Source organism: Bombus terrestris, chromosome 16, assembly GCF_910591885.1.
Source record: "Bombus terrestris chromosome 16, iyBomTerr1.2, whole genome shotgun sequence".
Taxonomy (NCBI): Eukaryota; Metazoa; Arthropoda; class Insecta; order Hymenoptera; family Apidae; genus Bombus; species Bombus terrestris.
In genome coordinates this window covers 429261-444992 of record NC_063284.1, presented here as the reverse complement: position 1 = coordinate 444992, position 15732 = coordinate 429261, and the positions used below count along the sequence as shown (strand labels likewise).

Sequence of the window (15732 nt, the reverse complement as noted above, 5' to 3'; positions counted from 1 at the left end):
AGAAAAGCGGAGGAAAAATCCAAAAGAGAAAGGAAAAATTCGTTGCTTCGTTCGGTCTCGAAGCTTCGCTCTCTATAATCAAATTTAATCCCTAATCGATACGATGAAACACAAATATTACAACTCTGTGAAGTTTTTGAGATGTATTAAGTTGTAATATACGAAATATCCAATCTTCTACGGTTCGTACTTCGTTGAATCATAAAATAAAAGTTGGTAGGAATTGAAAAATTCATATCGTATCGCGAGAGCCAGAGTTCTCTTTTGAAATGATACTTGTTTAAAAAAAATGGAAATTAACATATTTAATAATTCTTCTGAAATTATATTCTTCCGTTTTCCAACAAAATCAGGGAGATAATTAAGCGATCCTATATGAAGACCACATAGGAAAAACATGACAACTTAGATTTTTAAAAGACGAATATAATGACATCGGATCAAATATCAAATTTAAGTGTTTTGTCTTTACCAAAGAATATAAGGATACTGTTCGTTATTTTTTAACGAGTATTTATCCCAACAGTTAAAAATTAATATCTGTGTAACCTAAAAGATTAACACGAAAAATTGCAAATAAATATTTTCTCTGAAACTCTCGTGCTCTTCTACTTCGAAGCACTGATTTCTCTTCTTCTTTTTCTTCTTCTTCTTCTTTTTCTTCCTCCTCTTCTTCCGGACCATGCCAAATGACTTCATACCTGTTTTATACTACTTAGACGTGAATTTCACTTACTGCAGGCATTCTCAAGAAATCGGTAGACCTGGAAAAACGATAAACGAGCGACAATCGTGTTTCTCCCCTGTGGTCTCCCATCGTCCAAAGTCGACCATCGACTCAAATTCTCAAACCTTTCATCCTTACTCTCTGGTTTCGATTTCCTCGGTGAACCCGGTTTTTCGACAAATCCTACCTTATAAACGCTTTCGCGACGAAAATCGTCTGTAATCGTTCAGCGATTATCGAGAGAAATTTTATAATATTTCGTCGATGATTGTTCGAATAATATTACAGCAGCTCTAGGATGGCGAGCGAAAGAGATGAACGTGAGAGACAGAAAACATACGAGGAACGGAAGAGCCATAAAGACGACGTGAAAGACAGAGACATACCGAGTGACAGACAAGGGAGAGATTGGAACGTACCGAGTGATACGCGGAGAACGTGAAAATTAAACGTTTCTGAGAATATTGGTAAGATCTGAAAACAATCGATTAATCGATAGGCAACGTTGACGCGTTTATGCCAATTTTTTGACCATAGAATTTCCTTCGTTCAAACCCTCGAGAGACGAACGATTCGCAAGAAGATTTCTTTCTTTCTCTCTCTCTCTCTCTCTCTCTCTCTTTTTTTTCTTATAAAATAGTATAAAAGTATAGATTTACGAAACGCTTCAACTCTGCCTATCGTCGTTTTCTCGTACTCTTAATATTTTCACAAATATTCAATATTCTCGTATTTTATATGCCTCGCCCTATGTAGAACAAGAAGAATAAGAAGAGGAGAAGAGAAAAAAAAATAGACGAAAAAGGAACGGAGAAGAAAAGAATGAGAAGAAAAACGGAATAAAGAAAAAGAAGAGACAACTGTAATGTAGGGGAGGCTCGTACCTTTTGCCCGCTGTGCAGAGTATCTCTGTAAAGTAAAACAGAAAAGAGAAGAGTTAGACAAAACGTACACATAAATACAAGACAGATATGAGAGGTTAAGAAGCGACTGGAGAAAATGGCCGACTCGAAGGGACAAAGAACAGAGAGAGAGAGAGAAAATGGAGGAGCCAAGCGGTTAAAAGGCGCCGTATACAAGGTGATGGAAAATATATTTTCGATATTTGTAGGACCGTTTGCAGGCGTTAAAACGATTAAAAACGCCGTTCGAGGTTTACCGTCAAATTATAAATGATAATATTTTCCGCTTTTCAATAACTATACCAAATACTTTTACTACTACTTTATTATTCGTATAATAATTTTTAAACAATTTCAGAAGAGCGTAAAACAATATTTTAATACGGTATATTTGCTTGGTTTTGATTCGTCGGCTGCTTCATTGTTACCGATATATTTCAGCGCAAAGTATCGTAATAACAGATATTACCAATTATTGAATAGCAAACCTCGAATGATATTTTTGTACGCGAGTTATTCTCGAGACGTTTTAATGTTTGAAACGACCCTGTAAATATCCCCCATACATATATTCTGGCAGCCAGAGGGTATCTACGAACACGATTATGGCGGGGACGAAGGTGCAAGATTCAGACAAAAAGACAAAAGGATACAAAGAGACACGAAAAGCGGGGTCAAAAGGGAGGTCGAAAGAGAGTGTACAGTGCTCGAGGGTGATCTGCACGATGATCTGAGAAGAAATGCCGATCTGCTGCGCCATGATCCTGCTTGCGACTCGAGCGATAATTCGCGGTAATTTATTACACGCGTATCGATTATTCGCAGCTTTTACTTTAAAGCGAGGGATCTTTATAATTTTCGTTAATGGAATAAAATGTAGCGCTCGGTGATTAAGGTTGGCATTTTGCATCGTTTATCAATCCTGAAAAGATATTACACATATTTACATTGTCCGTTGAAAATAGCCTTAGAACATAGTGCTGTAAATTTTATTTATTAACAGGTTATAATGGAGAACGCACGTGACTCGTCGCATCACTCGCTCGCATGACATAAATAAATTAACATTAAATAAGTAAAGAGAAACTGTTTAAAAAAGAAATCTCTATAAATCTATTTCGATAATTTACAATTTACAAAGATTGCAACTCTAATTTATAAAATAAGGTAGAACGATGGCGAACAAACTATTTTCTACAAATTTTGAAGCTCTTCGTTGATTATATCTTCGGTGCAGGATCGCCCAAAAACGAAAAAATGCCGCCGAATTTTGCAAAAAAAAAAGGAACAATTCTTCTTAGTCTACCTGCAACAGTATAATATTCCATTACTTTTTATCTTCTTCTCCAAAAATTTTGTTAAGGACAGCTCTAGAATGAAAGTTATACGGGAGGGAAACCTTGTTAATAAAATTAACTAAGAGACAGAGAGAAATTATTCTACAGCTAATTTTATGGTTAAACGTAAGAGAGGAAAATCTGTTAAGAGATTAGTGTAACAGCGTGAAATGCGAAGAAATATTAGTATCTGCTTAATGATACGTTTCCGTTCGTCCGACTTAAGCATTCTTAAAAATAAAAGACAGAAATACGGTTGTTAGTCATAGGAAATTTCCAGTAACCTAGGAAGATCAAGGCGGTTAATTTAATCGAATTAAAGGAACGTTCGAACTTAAAAATAAAAAGAAGATAGATAGTCGACACAAAATCGCGGAATCTTTTTCGTCTATACACTACACTTTTGTATACCGAGGAAAATTACGAATTACGAAAATTACAGCTGTCTTTCAATTACGACACGCGCAAATTTCCATCCGTATTCCGAAATTCCAACATCCATTAAGAATTTCTTGGATTACGGGATATTTCGTGACGGATTAACGGACATTTCATAAACTCACTGACACGAATGATCAAAAAGCTCACAAATGCTCCATATTCAGGCAGCGATAATCCATTGCCAACCACCTCTCCTCCATCCTCCATCCTCCATCCTCCATCCTCCGTTCCCGATCAATTGGATTCTGAATATTTCGAGATAGATCAACGAATACTTCCGTAAGCCTACACAAGCGAATTATCAGAAAGTATTGGAGCGAATCACGTTGAAAAAAGGTTTCGATTTAACTGGAAATCGTGATTCAGTTCAATCTGAAAATCATTTATTGGTTCATTCGATTATTAATATTTCAATAATTCATGATGGATTGATAAATGTTTCAAAGGTATGCCGCTACTCAGACGTTATTATTAAACAATCGCCACTTAATCTGGAATATTGATTTCACCTGGAAAATAGGTCCGATTATTACGCGAATTACGAATATTTCTAGAATTGGTAACAGTTCGATGAATATTCTATAAATCTATGTTACATTACGTTATCGTTAAAAAGAAAAAAAAAATTATCATTTAGTATTTTACGAGCCTTTTTTCTAATTCGAGGCAGGTCGATGAATATGTATTATGAATAGAGTAGCCTAAATCATTAGGAAGCTGCAAGTGGTCCATAGTCGTACGATTAATATTAATATAACTCGCGAACGACAACGTCCTCTATACGGATAACTGTCACTCGTCATTTTGTTTTCTGTATTTTTCTTTCCATTCGAAATAAATAAATCCTCAACCACCGGCGTATTAAAACTGGCAAAAGCTTAAAAAATTACCGTTGCAAAACCAATGGAAATCTTTCGATTCGGTGGGAGTCGCGAGAAAGCGTAAACCTTCCCCTATGGAACGTTTGCCGTTTCATCTCGATCCGACTTTCCGTTGCTGAGATATCGTCGTTCGAAGAGAACCGAATTCTCTATCGCTGTCTCTCGCACACGCACGGATCTCTCGCTCGCACCGCGTCATCGACCAATCGCAACGTCGTTAACAGTGCGCTGTGATCAATGACAGACAACGTCTGCGTCTTTTCGCTATCGCTACTACTAAGCGTACGCATTTGCTGGAAAAAATGTAGGTCAGACAACTGCAACCTGCCATTCACAGTTCTATAGACTTGGATACGTCTATCGTACTTCGGCAGTGCCGCAACATCGGATCAAATTGAGATACCGAGTCGAATCAAAGTGCATCATCGAATGTACGCTTTTCGCTATATTCTGGGTGGATAATGTCGAGAAATTTTCTGATCGAAGTAAACCACCGTCGCAAACATGTTTAACGCGAGAAAATGTTTAACCAAAGCTCTGCTACCTTTATACGAATATGTAACTTTATACGAATAAACAGTTGTAAACCGCGCAAGATTTTTTCAATTTTCTATGCCCCACTCCCAATCTCGCCTATTATAGGTGTACCTATCGGTATCAACTTTGTCGTGTTCTTCGCTAACTTAAGCAAGCGATCGTTTAACGCTAGAAGATATCGAAAATGAGAGGAACGAATAAAGAGTAGGAAAATACGATTGGGTGGAGAACGAGATAAAGGAATAAAGAGCAGAAAAATGCAATTAGGTGGAAAATTACCGTTATCGGACGATAATATCGCGGTGTAATAACTTTCGAGCGATATGTAACAAAAGTTAGAAAGATTTAAACGTGCATCGATGAACGCTGAAGATTTTTGCAGGGTAGGCAGGTTTGCAGGCGCGTTCGAGCATCGTCGGCCTAAGTCGAGGCACCCCTAAGCGCCTTGTGGTCGCCCCTGCGAATGGGTGGCTCAGGCCGTGTTATCGTAGGCTAACAGGCAGCCGTTCGCAAAGGGTTGATAGCGCCTGCCGTCGTGCTGACTAATTAGAATTCCTTCCCAGCGATACGTAATCTCGCTAAGGAAATTAAGCGGACGGCTGGCCCCCACGAAAAACCTGACGACGCTCGATTTTAGCGGATGGATCGCTGAGCTAATTGTTCCTCGCGACAGAGAATCCTGCATTTTATCTTCCACGTTACCGGCGATAGTCGTGTCGCGATACAGCGCTAACGAAATTTCGAAAAGTTTCGTACAATGGTGGTACATTGTAATATACGATATATCCGTAAAAAGAGTTCAGCGGTAAACCGTTCAGTGGTACGTTCGTCGGTTCGTGTCAATTTTTATTTGACATTTGCTTGTATTTCATAGCCCTGTGCTAATACACGAACATGTGGAGATATTTGCGAACGGTAAAGTTAAAGCCACGGGTCAAAGGTATCGCTGCGTATCTTTTCTATTAAACGTATTCGTCTGCGCTCCTTCGCACACAGATTAATCGGAAAAGACGAGGTTTTATCGGACGAAACTTTTCTCTCCGCTGTTATCGTTTTCATCGGCGGTCGCTGGAATCTCTTGCAAAAGCGGTGGGAACAAGTCGAAAACTATGTAGCAAAGCAACGAATTAATATTTCAAATTCCTCGTTGTTCCCGCCGCCATCCTCGATGTCCAATATCGTTCATTTATAATCGGGTTCGCGGAAACACACCGAAACCTCCTGGCATCGATATCGTAGAATGGCGAAACGTTTTCGCTGGCAGTGAACGGCTAGCAGCGAACAACAATCGATTTTGTATCGTTTAATCGAACTACCGCGACAACCACCGTTTCCGCGAAAGCTCACCAATGATTCACGATGTGCATTTTACAATTCGTTTCGAACAGTTTTAACTTTCGTTCGACGATGTATAGAATTAATTAACCGCGACGTCGCTCGTTGTATCTCCTTGTCGCTAAATTAGTATAAAATAGATTACAATGATTAGATTAAAAGCTTAAATGCGCGCGTTTTCTTTTCTTTCAGGTTCGCGTAATTAACGATTTTCAAAATGTTTCGTACTCGTCGCTATATTTATGGTTGGTTCTCCACTTTTTACGTGATTCGGTCGTTTTACAACTAAAGCTTGGAACAGGCGCGTAAGTGCGTCGTACAAATGGCAAGAACGCAAAGAAGCAGAGGAGCATAATCGCTAACAGTGGAATTGGCACTCGAAACGGTTACGAACCGAGCTGCACGGGGTTCCTGTGTGCGATGAACGTACACAGCGACACGTATCAGCATGATCGCGCGTGTCGGTAATCGGTAGATAGAGCCAAGCTGGAGTAGGATGATGCAGCAGCTACAGGTAAATGTAATTAGGGATTGATCGAATGGTAAGCACGGGCCTGTCTAATTGTCCGAGCGGATAGCTCTCTTCCGATAGCCGGAAGTTTGGAAGTTGCTAGTCCTGTGCTTGCGATTTCTCGGCTTGATTTCTCGACAATCTTACTTTCGTAAGTTTATTCATCGTAGAAAAGTACGTAATATAAGCAATGATACGTTTAAAAAAACAAGCATAATCATTTTTCATATGGAAATTACAAAATTTGCAATTACCGTTTAAAATTAGAAACGTATAAATATCCAAATGTCCGGATAATAATAGGAGGGGAAAAGTACAAAGTCCGACAGAGTACAAATTACCGTATAAAATGTGTTTGCTGGCATAATCTGTTTCAATTATCACTGTTTGTCTAAGACCAGAAAGAGTATAGAACATCGGTATATAGGCGCGCGCGCACACAGAAACGCGACAAGTTTCGAATCAGCCTGTGCGATCCGGAACGATGACACAAAGCAAATTAGACGTATGATATCTAGGTTACCGTAATAACTTACCCAACGCGCTCACTTCGTTTTACCGAATGCTGGAAATGCATCGTGCAACGTGCTTAATGTACTTAAAATCCTATTACAGTCCACGCCCATGAAACGGAAACGGAGATTGTGATTCGGTTTCCGTGCTTCGGGTAAAAATAGGACGCAAAACGTATCAACAAAGCGTCCATCGCATTTCTCCGTGTTTCTTTTGTTAATATTTCAAGGCGATAAAAACAAAATCAAATTTTACGTTTGAACGGTCAAAGTCAATTTTAAGTTGGAGTAGTCGCTATCGAAGCAATTATTTTCAAACTCGAAGCAAAGCTCGGTTCTGTCAGAAATGGAATAAAACGAGAAAGAGAGTTTTACGTTTGCTACAAATTGGCTTATTAAGATTGGTCGGACGCGGTATTAACCGATATCGCGAAAATACCGCATTCACGCTGCAAGTAACGAAACTTATCAAACGAATATACGCAGACCTTGAAAATCGAAAATCAGATCAAATTTTCAAGACAACGAGTTAAATGAGCAACAATTGAACCAAAGTTTCGAATACTTTGTATCGCTCGCTATTTAGCCACAGTTTGAGATATAAAAGTTGCGACGTTACGCAGTTTTATCTCTACCCAGTCTTCGCCGCAATAATTTTTCATTCGTTTCAAACGAATCGAGATTCCAAATACGCTGCGCTTCCTCTACCGGTAGACGATAAAGACGATAAAGCTCGCGGTAATGGTCGAAATGAGCAAGATACGCGAGCCAGGATCAAAGAAAACTGGCATCGATGACCATCAAGGGCTATCGAAAAGGGAAATTAGCAGAAAGAGGGAAACAGAGAAAGCGTGGCTTGAAACGAGTGGTGCGGATCGAATCCGGGGCTCGTTATCCGAAACTAAACGTCCAATCGAACGTTTATGAGCCACCCGTGCCATGCGAACAGCAGCCACACGCATCAATAAGCAAATAATCGAACGCATTCGAGTTACGTATCGATGACGATACGACAGATTGCCTTTCCAACGAAGCGGCGCACTCAAAATTCTCCACGACCGCAAACAGTCGCGGCGATCGAAATGATCGTCGGTCCAGATGCCACTTTGCGTTCATCGATCGACTATTTGCCGCGAAGCGTTTCGTCTGTGGCTCCGAACGAACGACCGTCGACGGTCGATCGGATATCTTATCGAGCGTCAAAGTATTCTTAATTAAACGTGAATGAGACAGAAAGAAGGAATTTGTGCGAAATAAGCAGGATGAAAGTGTTATTAATAGAACGTAGATACGATACAAGGCTGTGTAAGATAAAAAAGAGGATTCTTTGCGACAAGGAAGAAGAGATCGTTAATAAAATGTACAACAGTGTACAACAATGGCAATTACGTTGTTGCGGTTAATTTTACAATAGAAATTTCTACAGATGCTATATGAAACGAGAAAGACGGGAAAGACGAAATACGTCTGTGGTAAGAAGACGTGGAATGAAAACGAGATTCGTCGGAAGGCGGTTGAATTTTCCCGAAGCGAGAACATTCCGGGCATATAAGAAGGACGCTTTTATATATTCTTCAATTTCAAGAAACGATTAAAACATTGAACTAATCATAACAAGACCAGAGGCATTCCCCATCCTTCGCTCGACCATTTGATACGCGCGTAATCGAATTTCTTCGCAATTTAACAGACAACTGAAAACATGAATTTTAATCTGCCGTGATTCCTCGGCGATGCAAACGGCACAAACGAACCGAACGTTACGCAAAACGCCTACAAAAGCTCGTTCAATTTCGAAATGAAAAAGCTTCTTCCCTCGAAAAGCAATCCCAACTCGCTGTTTCGCCCAGATACAGACGGATACAATTATTAACCGTGTTTCATTCTACGAAAATAAAAATAGACAAAAAAATAGAGGGAGAACGAATAGGGGAAGCTTTGAGAAGCGTTTAAACGATAGCTAGGAAAATCCACGAGAAATATCACGGTGGGTATCAAAAACAGTCAGAAAATAAACTCAGCGAGCCAATAACGAGAAGAATCTCCAACCGAAAACGTTCGTCAAACGATGTTCCATCCGGAGAAATTAACCTAACCCCTTCTTTTCTTTCTTCTTTGTCCACTATCTTTTATTACTTATTTCGTTTCGACGCTTTTTTGTTTTTAATTTTTCGAAGGAAACACGCGGCCGTAATCCAAGAACGAAACTTCTTTTCGAAAGTTTCGCTTTCGTTTTCTTCCCGTTTGATCGACTGCCTGATTATTGTAGATAGTGAAGATTATTGAAGATTATTGTAATTATTACAAGGATGTACGAAACTAATCGTCCGGATCGTCCTAATAATCAGCGGAGGTAGAACACCGACAGAATCAGAATTAAATATAGAAACGAACGAAACAGCATGATCGTGTTTCGATGCAAACAATTTCAAAGAACACGGCAGGATATGGACTCGTAAAGTTGCGGAGAGAAAACGAAGGGAAGGAAGACGTTCCTTAGCGAAAGAGACAATGCGGTTGCAAGTCGGTATGGATATGTCAAACGCAGCCAAGCCATAGCAACTACTTTGAATTTCCAATCTTGCGTCCGTCTTGCACGTTCAGCGTTGTCTATAGATAAAACGTCGATGCAAGACAAATGCCGAGGAGAATCGTGGAAAGTGTGTTGCGTCTCGTTTACCTCTTGCAAATTATCGATCTATCGTACAATTTATTACCTGTATTCGAGCTTTTACTTACAATTGTTAGAATAGCGATATACCGATTAAATATCCAATTAAATAAAGATAAAAACATAAGGCTGGTCTTCAGCGAGATCAGTTGCAAACAGCTGTCAAATGACTGTCAACGAGACTCAAGCGTTTGCGTTTGTTTGCGATTCCGCGTAACGAGTCTTAAGAGTCTTTTCTAGAAATCTTTGAGCGCTTCTAACCATTCGATAAAACATTTTCAAATATAAATTTATACGTAGCGTAAGTTTGATCGCGACCCTTTCGGATATCCTGTACGTAGAACTGTACGGTATAACAACTTTATCTATCCAACAATTTCAACGCAGTAACTAAAAAATAACTTTATCGAAACAACTTTAATGTTTCAATGTAGCTACCGTAAAATCTCCAACGCGAGGAAGGAGAGAAAGGAAAATATAAAAATTAAATAAACGCACACAAACGTACACAGAGTTATGAGAGTTATTCGTGCGGGATAACAAAAGCTGGTTATATAATTATTGAAGCGACAGGCCAATATTGGTTGGTTGACTAAACTTTTTTACGCACCGGAAACGTGTTCGTCGAATAACGTTTTGTATTTTTCACTACGGTTTTCATAAAACATCGATCTCACCAAAGAGAGAAAAAAAAAAGAAAAATAAAAAAGAGGGAAAAAATTGGCAAACAACGAAATCACGGTTGTATGTCGAACATCTTTACCGCAAGCCATTACTCCATAAACTAATAAACAGAACCACGGTGGTTGAATTTGTTTTTCTTTTTTTCTTTTTTTTTTTGCAACAGACCGCGATGCTTGTATCCAATTTTTCTTTTTTCCTATATTTGTTTTGTGCAAATGGTTAAATGAAAGTTGTAAAAATATAGCAGGCGAAACAATGAAAACTTCGATACGTCTCTTCGTTGGATGGAGTTATGAAAGTATTGGAAGTTTCAGGATGACTCGAAAGGAATATGATAGCGTTTACGTATGCTGTTACGTATATATAGTAGCAATAGCGTGTAAATTTATTCGCGCTTTCAATGCAACTCGATTAAACGGAATCTAAGCTACACGATTAATCGAATATGCAAGAACATAGCCGATATTCGAGGCTGCTTTCGAATTTCGAGCGAGACCAATTTCAAGTATCCGCAAGACACCGTCGCGTAAAATCTTCGATCAATTTATCACGTAGTTATATTTCTGGAAAATCTGCGAGAAATTGTTGATAAAAGTCGATTTGACAAATATTCAAGATTCGTACCAAAATTGACAGAAAGTTGTACAGGTATAATCGTCTGAAGTTGCGAGACGTAAATCTGAGACGTGTTTCTCCTTATCGACTCTATATCGAACTTGGAGGCTGTGCCCTCGCTAACCTCGCTGCTAATAATTGGCAGGCGTACACGTCCGGTATATCGGTTTGAGAATAGCTTCGGTCGATAGTTAATCGATCGGCAAAGTTTTCTACGTTTCGAACAAGTACGGTGAATTCGTCGGAAAATATTCCAATCTTTCTCAAAGTATTCAGCAACGAGGGAAGAAAAAACAGGAAAGAAGAAGGGGGAGAAGAAAATTGCATACGTTCGACTGAAAGGAAAATCCTCGTACGCGATACGAATCCCATCTCGGTGAGAAAGCCTTTCCAGCCGATCTGTCGGCTTATTTTCACCGGTTTGGCAGAGCCGACGATAGAAAAGAAGAAGAATCGCGGCCGACGTCGCGGTACACGCGTCTACTGAATTTCAGCGACAGGCCCGAAGAATGTCGAGTATCCGTGACGATAAATCCCCTCGAAAAACTGAAAAGGAAAACGGCACGCGTTGATTCGTCACTTTCACGCTGCAGAATACGACCTTTTAAAACGTTCCGCAAAATGTATTCTTGGTACGTCCGACATTTATCCAATCGTCCTGACGAAATGACAGATAGATAGCCTTTGGATACGCGAACACGTGAAACAACACGAACACGTTCGAAAACAGTTTGCTCCACTTCGGATAAACCATAATTATTTGAAAATAACTCGAAGCCAAGTAAGACGACGCGTTATTTTAACTGATAAGTTTCCGATATTTGTTATTAACGGCGAACGTAATCCTAATCTCTCTCTCTGTCCGACATACGTAATAGTTGCAATTTAGTCCGGTTATTATTACATTTGAAGCATCGTTAAATGATTTAACTTAAAACATTATTGGGAATTAATAGTCCTGGTCAGGAGAGACGTACGAAAAGGAATTCGTAGAAAGAGGAAAAACAGACGATTTGAACTTTGTGTGCAGGAATACGATCGTAGCAAAGTTCCTATATTTTAGAACAACGACAAAATGAAACAGTTTGCCGTCGAACGAATTTGTTTTTTCACAAGAACAGAGCAATGAGAGGATAAAAAATTGTCAAAAGCCCGGGATCGATTCCATGTTTTCCGAAGAATCGTGACTCGAATGTATCGCAGAATCCATTAACGCTGGAGGGTTTGCTTACGTTTCTTCTTCAAATACAGCAGCGGAAAATTTTAGTCGCCCTTTACACATTTTTTTCTCTCGCTTAAGCCTCCATTCTTCTTTAGAGAATATTCGAAAAATCCAGACCTGTTTAAAGATTCGATAAAATATAAAGAACCGTACGAAAATGTAAAATAAAACTACAAAAAATATACCAAGCATGGGTAGAATGGGTAGAATATTCTATATATATATATATATATATATATATATAAGAGAAAAAAATATATAAAAGAATATATATAAAAAATATTCAGCGATAATAGCAGATGCTGAAAATGTATGAAAATACAAAACACGAACGACGAAATAGCATAAAACGCTCGAAAATATATATTGAAAAAAAGGGGGGGGGACTAAAAATTTAACAGAGGGCAACAAAACGTCAAGATACATCGGAAAGTACAAAAAATGCAGTAAATTCGAATAAAGTATCGTAAAACGTTAAATTCCATCGCAAAACATGCGAAGTCACAATGGAACGCCTGCGAACAAGCCCTATTGTTGATCGAATAGCCAGAGTATTTTGGAAAATGCATTTTTGCAAAAAAATTATCCGATCGCTGGTAACAAATCGGACGCGATAGTAGCGACAAAAAGTTCTACCGCCTATTAGAAGATCATCGAAATCCTGCGACTCGAGTACTATCTGTACATTTATCTGAAATGTAAATGAAATATGCGTTATCAAATCGGCGAATCACCGTCCGGGTGATCGTTGAAGCATGAGCATATCAAGTTAGTATCAAGCGTATAACCAATTAAAAAAAACTGATTTAATTTACGCTTCGCTGATGTAATTCTATGAACTTTTCGAACAAAGCGGTTGGTGAGATACTTTCGTGGATCGATTAAAACGAGACATCCCGTATAAAAGCGCAACGAGTTTAAAGCGTAGCTTTAAATGCAGCAAAACAACGTTGAAAATCGCGACGACGAAGCAGCAAAACTACTCGATAAAGTGGAAGGAAACGGGATAAAATAACGTGGAAATTGACACGAAAGCCGGCGAGATCACAGAGATCTGTCGATCTATGGGCGTGATTAGCGTCCGAATTCGATGACGGTGCGGCGCGCCGCAGTGACATCGGTCGCGGTATGCCGTTTGATCTTTGCACGCAAATGTTTACGGACCCATTAGGACTCGGATTGTCTGCCGGTGTCGCTAGTTTCCGGTCTCTATGGCCATGCAGGATTCGATCGGCGGCCAAATCGGCGTACCGGTCGCGCAAACGAAACCGCTCGCTATCCGCAGAACCTCGCGGATTTGACCAATGCAACGGCGATCGCCTCTCACGGCTGTACAAGCTTCTGTATCGTCGCGCCGATTCGAAATTAGGTCGATTAATAGTCATGGACGAAGTCGAGCTTCCGGCGAAAATTCGGCGAAACTAGCCGCGCGCAGATTATGCGTCGACCGAGAATATTCGGACGATAGTTGCTTTGACGAAAATTACGTTCCAGCTACTTTGAATCTCGCTAAAAGTTTCCTAGATCGTCGCTCGTAAGTGTGCTGGATTTATATCAACGATACGCGAATCGATACGGGCGAGTTGCGGTTAAAACCGGTATTCGCCATCTTTTTGTCGAATCAACGAATGCACGGTGTGTTCCGTTTAACTGGAAATGCTCAAATATCCGAATACTCAAACGCTCAAAATACGAGCGACGCGGAAAAATATTTCGGACAAAAAGTCGTACGGTATGGAGAGGAACACGCTGTGCTTTTATCTATTTGACCTTACGACGACAACGGTATCGTACAGCTTTTGTCGGAAACGCTTTTTCCTGCGATCGATATTTTTCTAGATATTTCCACGTTAAAGGCTTCCGGTTAAATAGCACGTACTGTACACATCAAGTGAGATGATATTAACCGTTTACTTTAACGATATTACTTGAGAGATAAAGATTTAATTACGGTTGCGTATCTTGACTCCTTTTGTTCTCCTCTGTTTAAAAAATAATTTTCGGTACGCATAGCGTAGACTCGATTTCCAGACAGAAATCCCAAAATCTATAAATAGTCGAATGGATTGGCTTCGAATGTCGCGTCAAAGTATAATTAATTAGGTATGCCTGCCCATATACGGTATTCCGCGAATTTTTAATACGTAGCCAAGTACATAGAGGAGTTTTGTTTTGAAATTTCATGGATATTTCGCGACTTTCTTCGTCGAATTGACATCTATCTAATAATATTATCTATTTAACTAATTAATCGATGTAATTCGAGGGATTTCTTCGAATCGACAATGTCGTTGTACGCATTACCGATTTCAATAGAGATTCGCTAATTAACTAATCAAGCGAACCGACTAAACTAAACCGACGTGCAATTTGATCTCTTTGATGAAAATTACGCGAATGCTCTGACCGTCCTTTAATCTTCCATACGTGCGTAACGATCCGTTTCCGAATGTTCGCAGAGAAAACACGTGTTCTATTGTAATAGCTTATCCGATAACTGGATCCTTTTTATTTAGAAAATTCACATTGACAATTCCGATGGAATAGCAACGACGATGCGATAATAATAATTAATAAATCAAGTAACAATCGTTCGTACGTTGAAACTATACAGATTGAGTTTGACTGACTGCCGAGCAATATCGGAAGCCTAAGTGCTTAGGATGTTGACCGATCTGACTTGGAATATCGAATTGGAAGCCTGATTGCTTGCAGAGTGACCGGGTGATACTAAATGATTATTTACCGACTAATTATCGATTGTCTAGATACGCGTGTCTGATTGCTTCCACCATGAAATGACTCTGGATAATTGCTTCTGCAACTGATTACTAATTAATTATTGACGAAATGAAATAATCGATCGCTATTGTACCGTATGACTGTGCCAAATGACTGTTTCTGTACAAATTTACTGACCATATAACTCGATGAATCGATATTTCAAGTTTCACGCTGAATATCAAAGTTTGTTAATCGACCGTTTAAATACTTTTCTGATCTCTGTGAAATAGTACGTACTTGTCCTATGTAAATAGCGCGAATCAACGAAATCGATCGATCGTCGGTGAAATAAAATTTGGTACGTCTTAGTGAAATAATACCGGCAAGTTTCGGTATAGTAAAATTAATAGATAATAAACTTTACTAAAATAAAATTGATATCTAAATCGGTGAAATTAAAAAATGGGAAATAAAACAAAGATACCTAGAACGTTTCGAATGTTTCGAATATTTTCAGGAAACGGTGTGCGCGTATAGCTTGGCCGCGAATTTCAAGGAAATCGGGTTAATTCGCTGCAGGAGAAAGAAAAAAGGGTTCGAACGGGCGTTCTTTTGTCGTGAAATTGAAGAAAC

The 15732-nt window shown here is 39.2% G+C and overlaps 1 protein-coding gene across 7 annotated transcripts in view; it reads right to left on the bottom strand.

Annotated features, from left to right (window-relative positions):
• The window catches only part of LOC100650792 (polypyrimidine tract-binding protein 2), a 421711-nt gene that overhangs the window by 383175 nt on the left and 22804 nt on the right, over nt 1-15732 (bottom strand). The window contains exon 2 of one of the 7 annotated variants that reach the window (XM_020867289.2): nt 1612-1636. The exons of the other annotated variants lie outside the window; for them this stretch is intronic. Coding sequence (XP_020722948.2) covers nt 1612-1636 — 25 coding nt within the window. The remainder of the gene's footprint in view (nt 1-1611; nt 1637-15732) is intronic. 7 annotated transcript variants of the gene reach the window in all.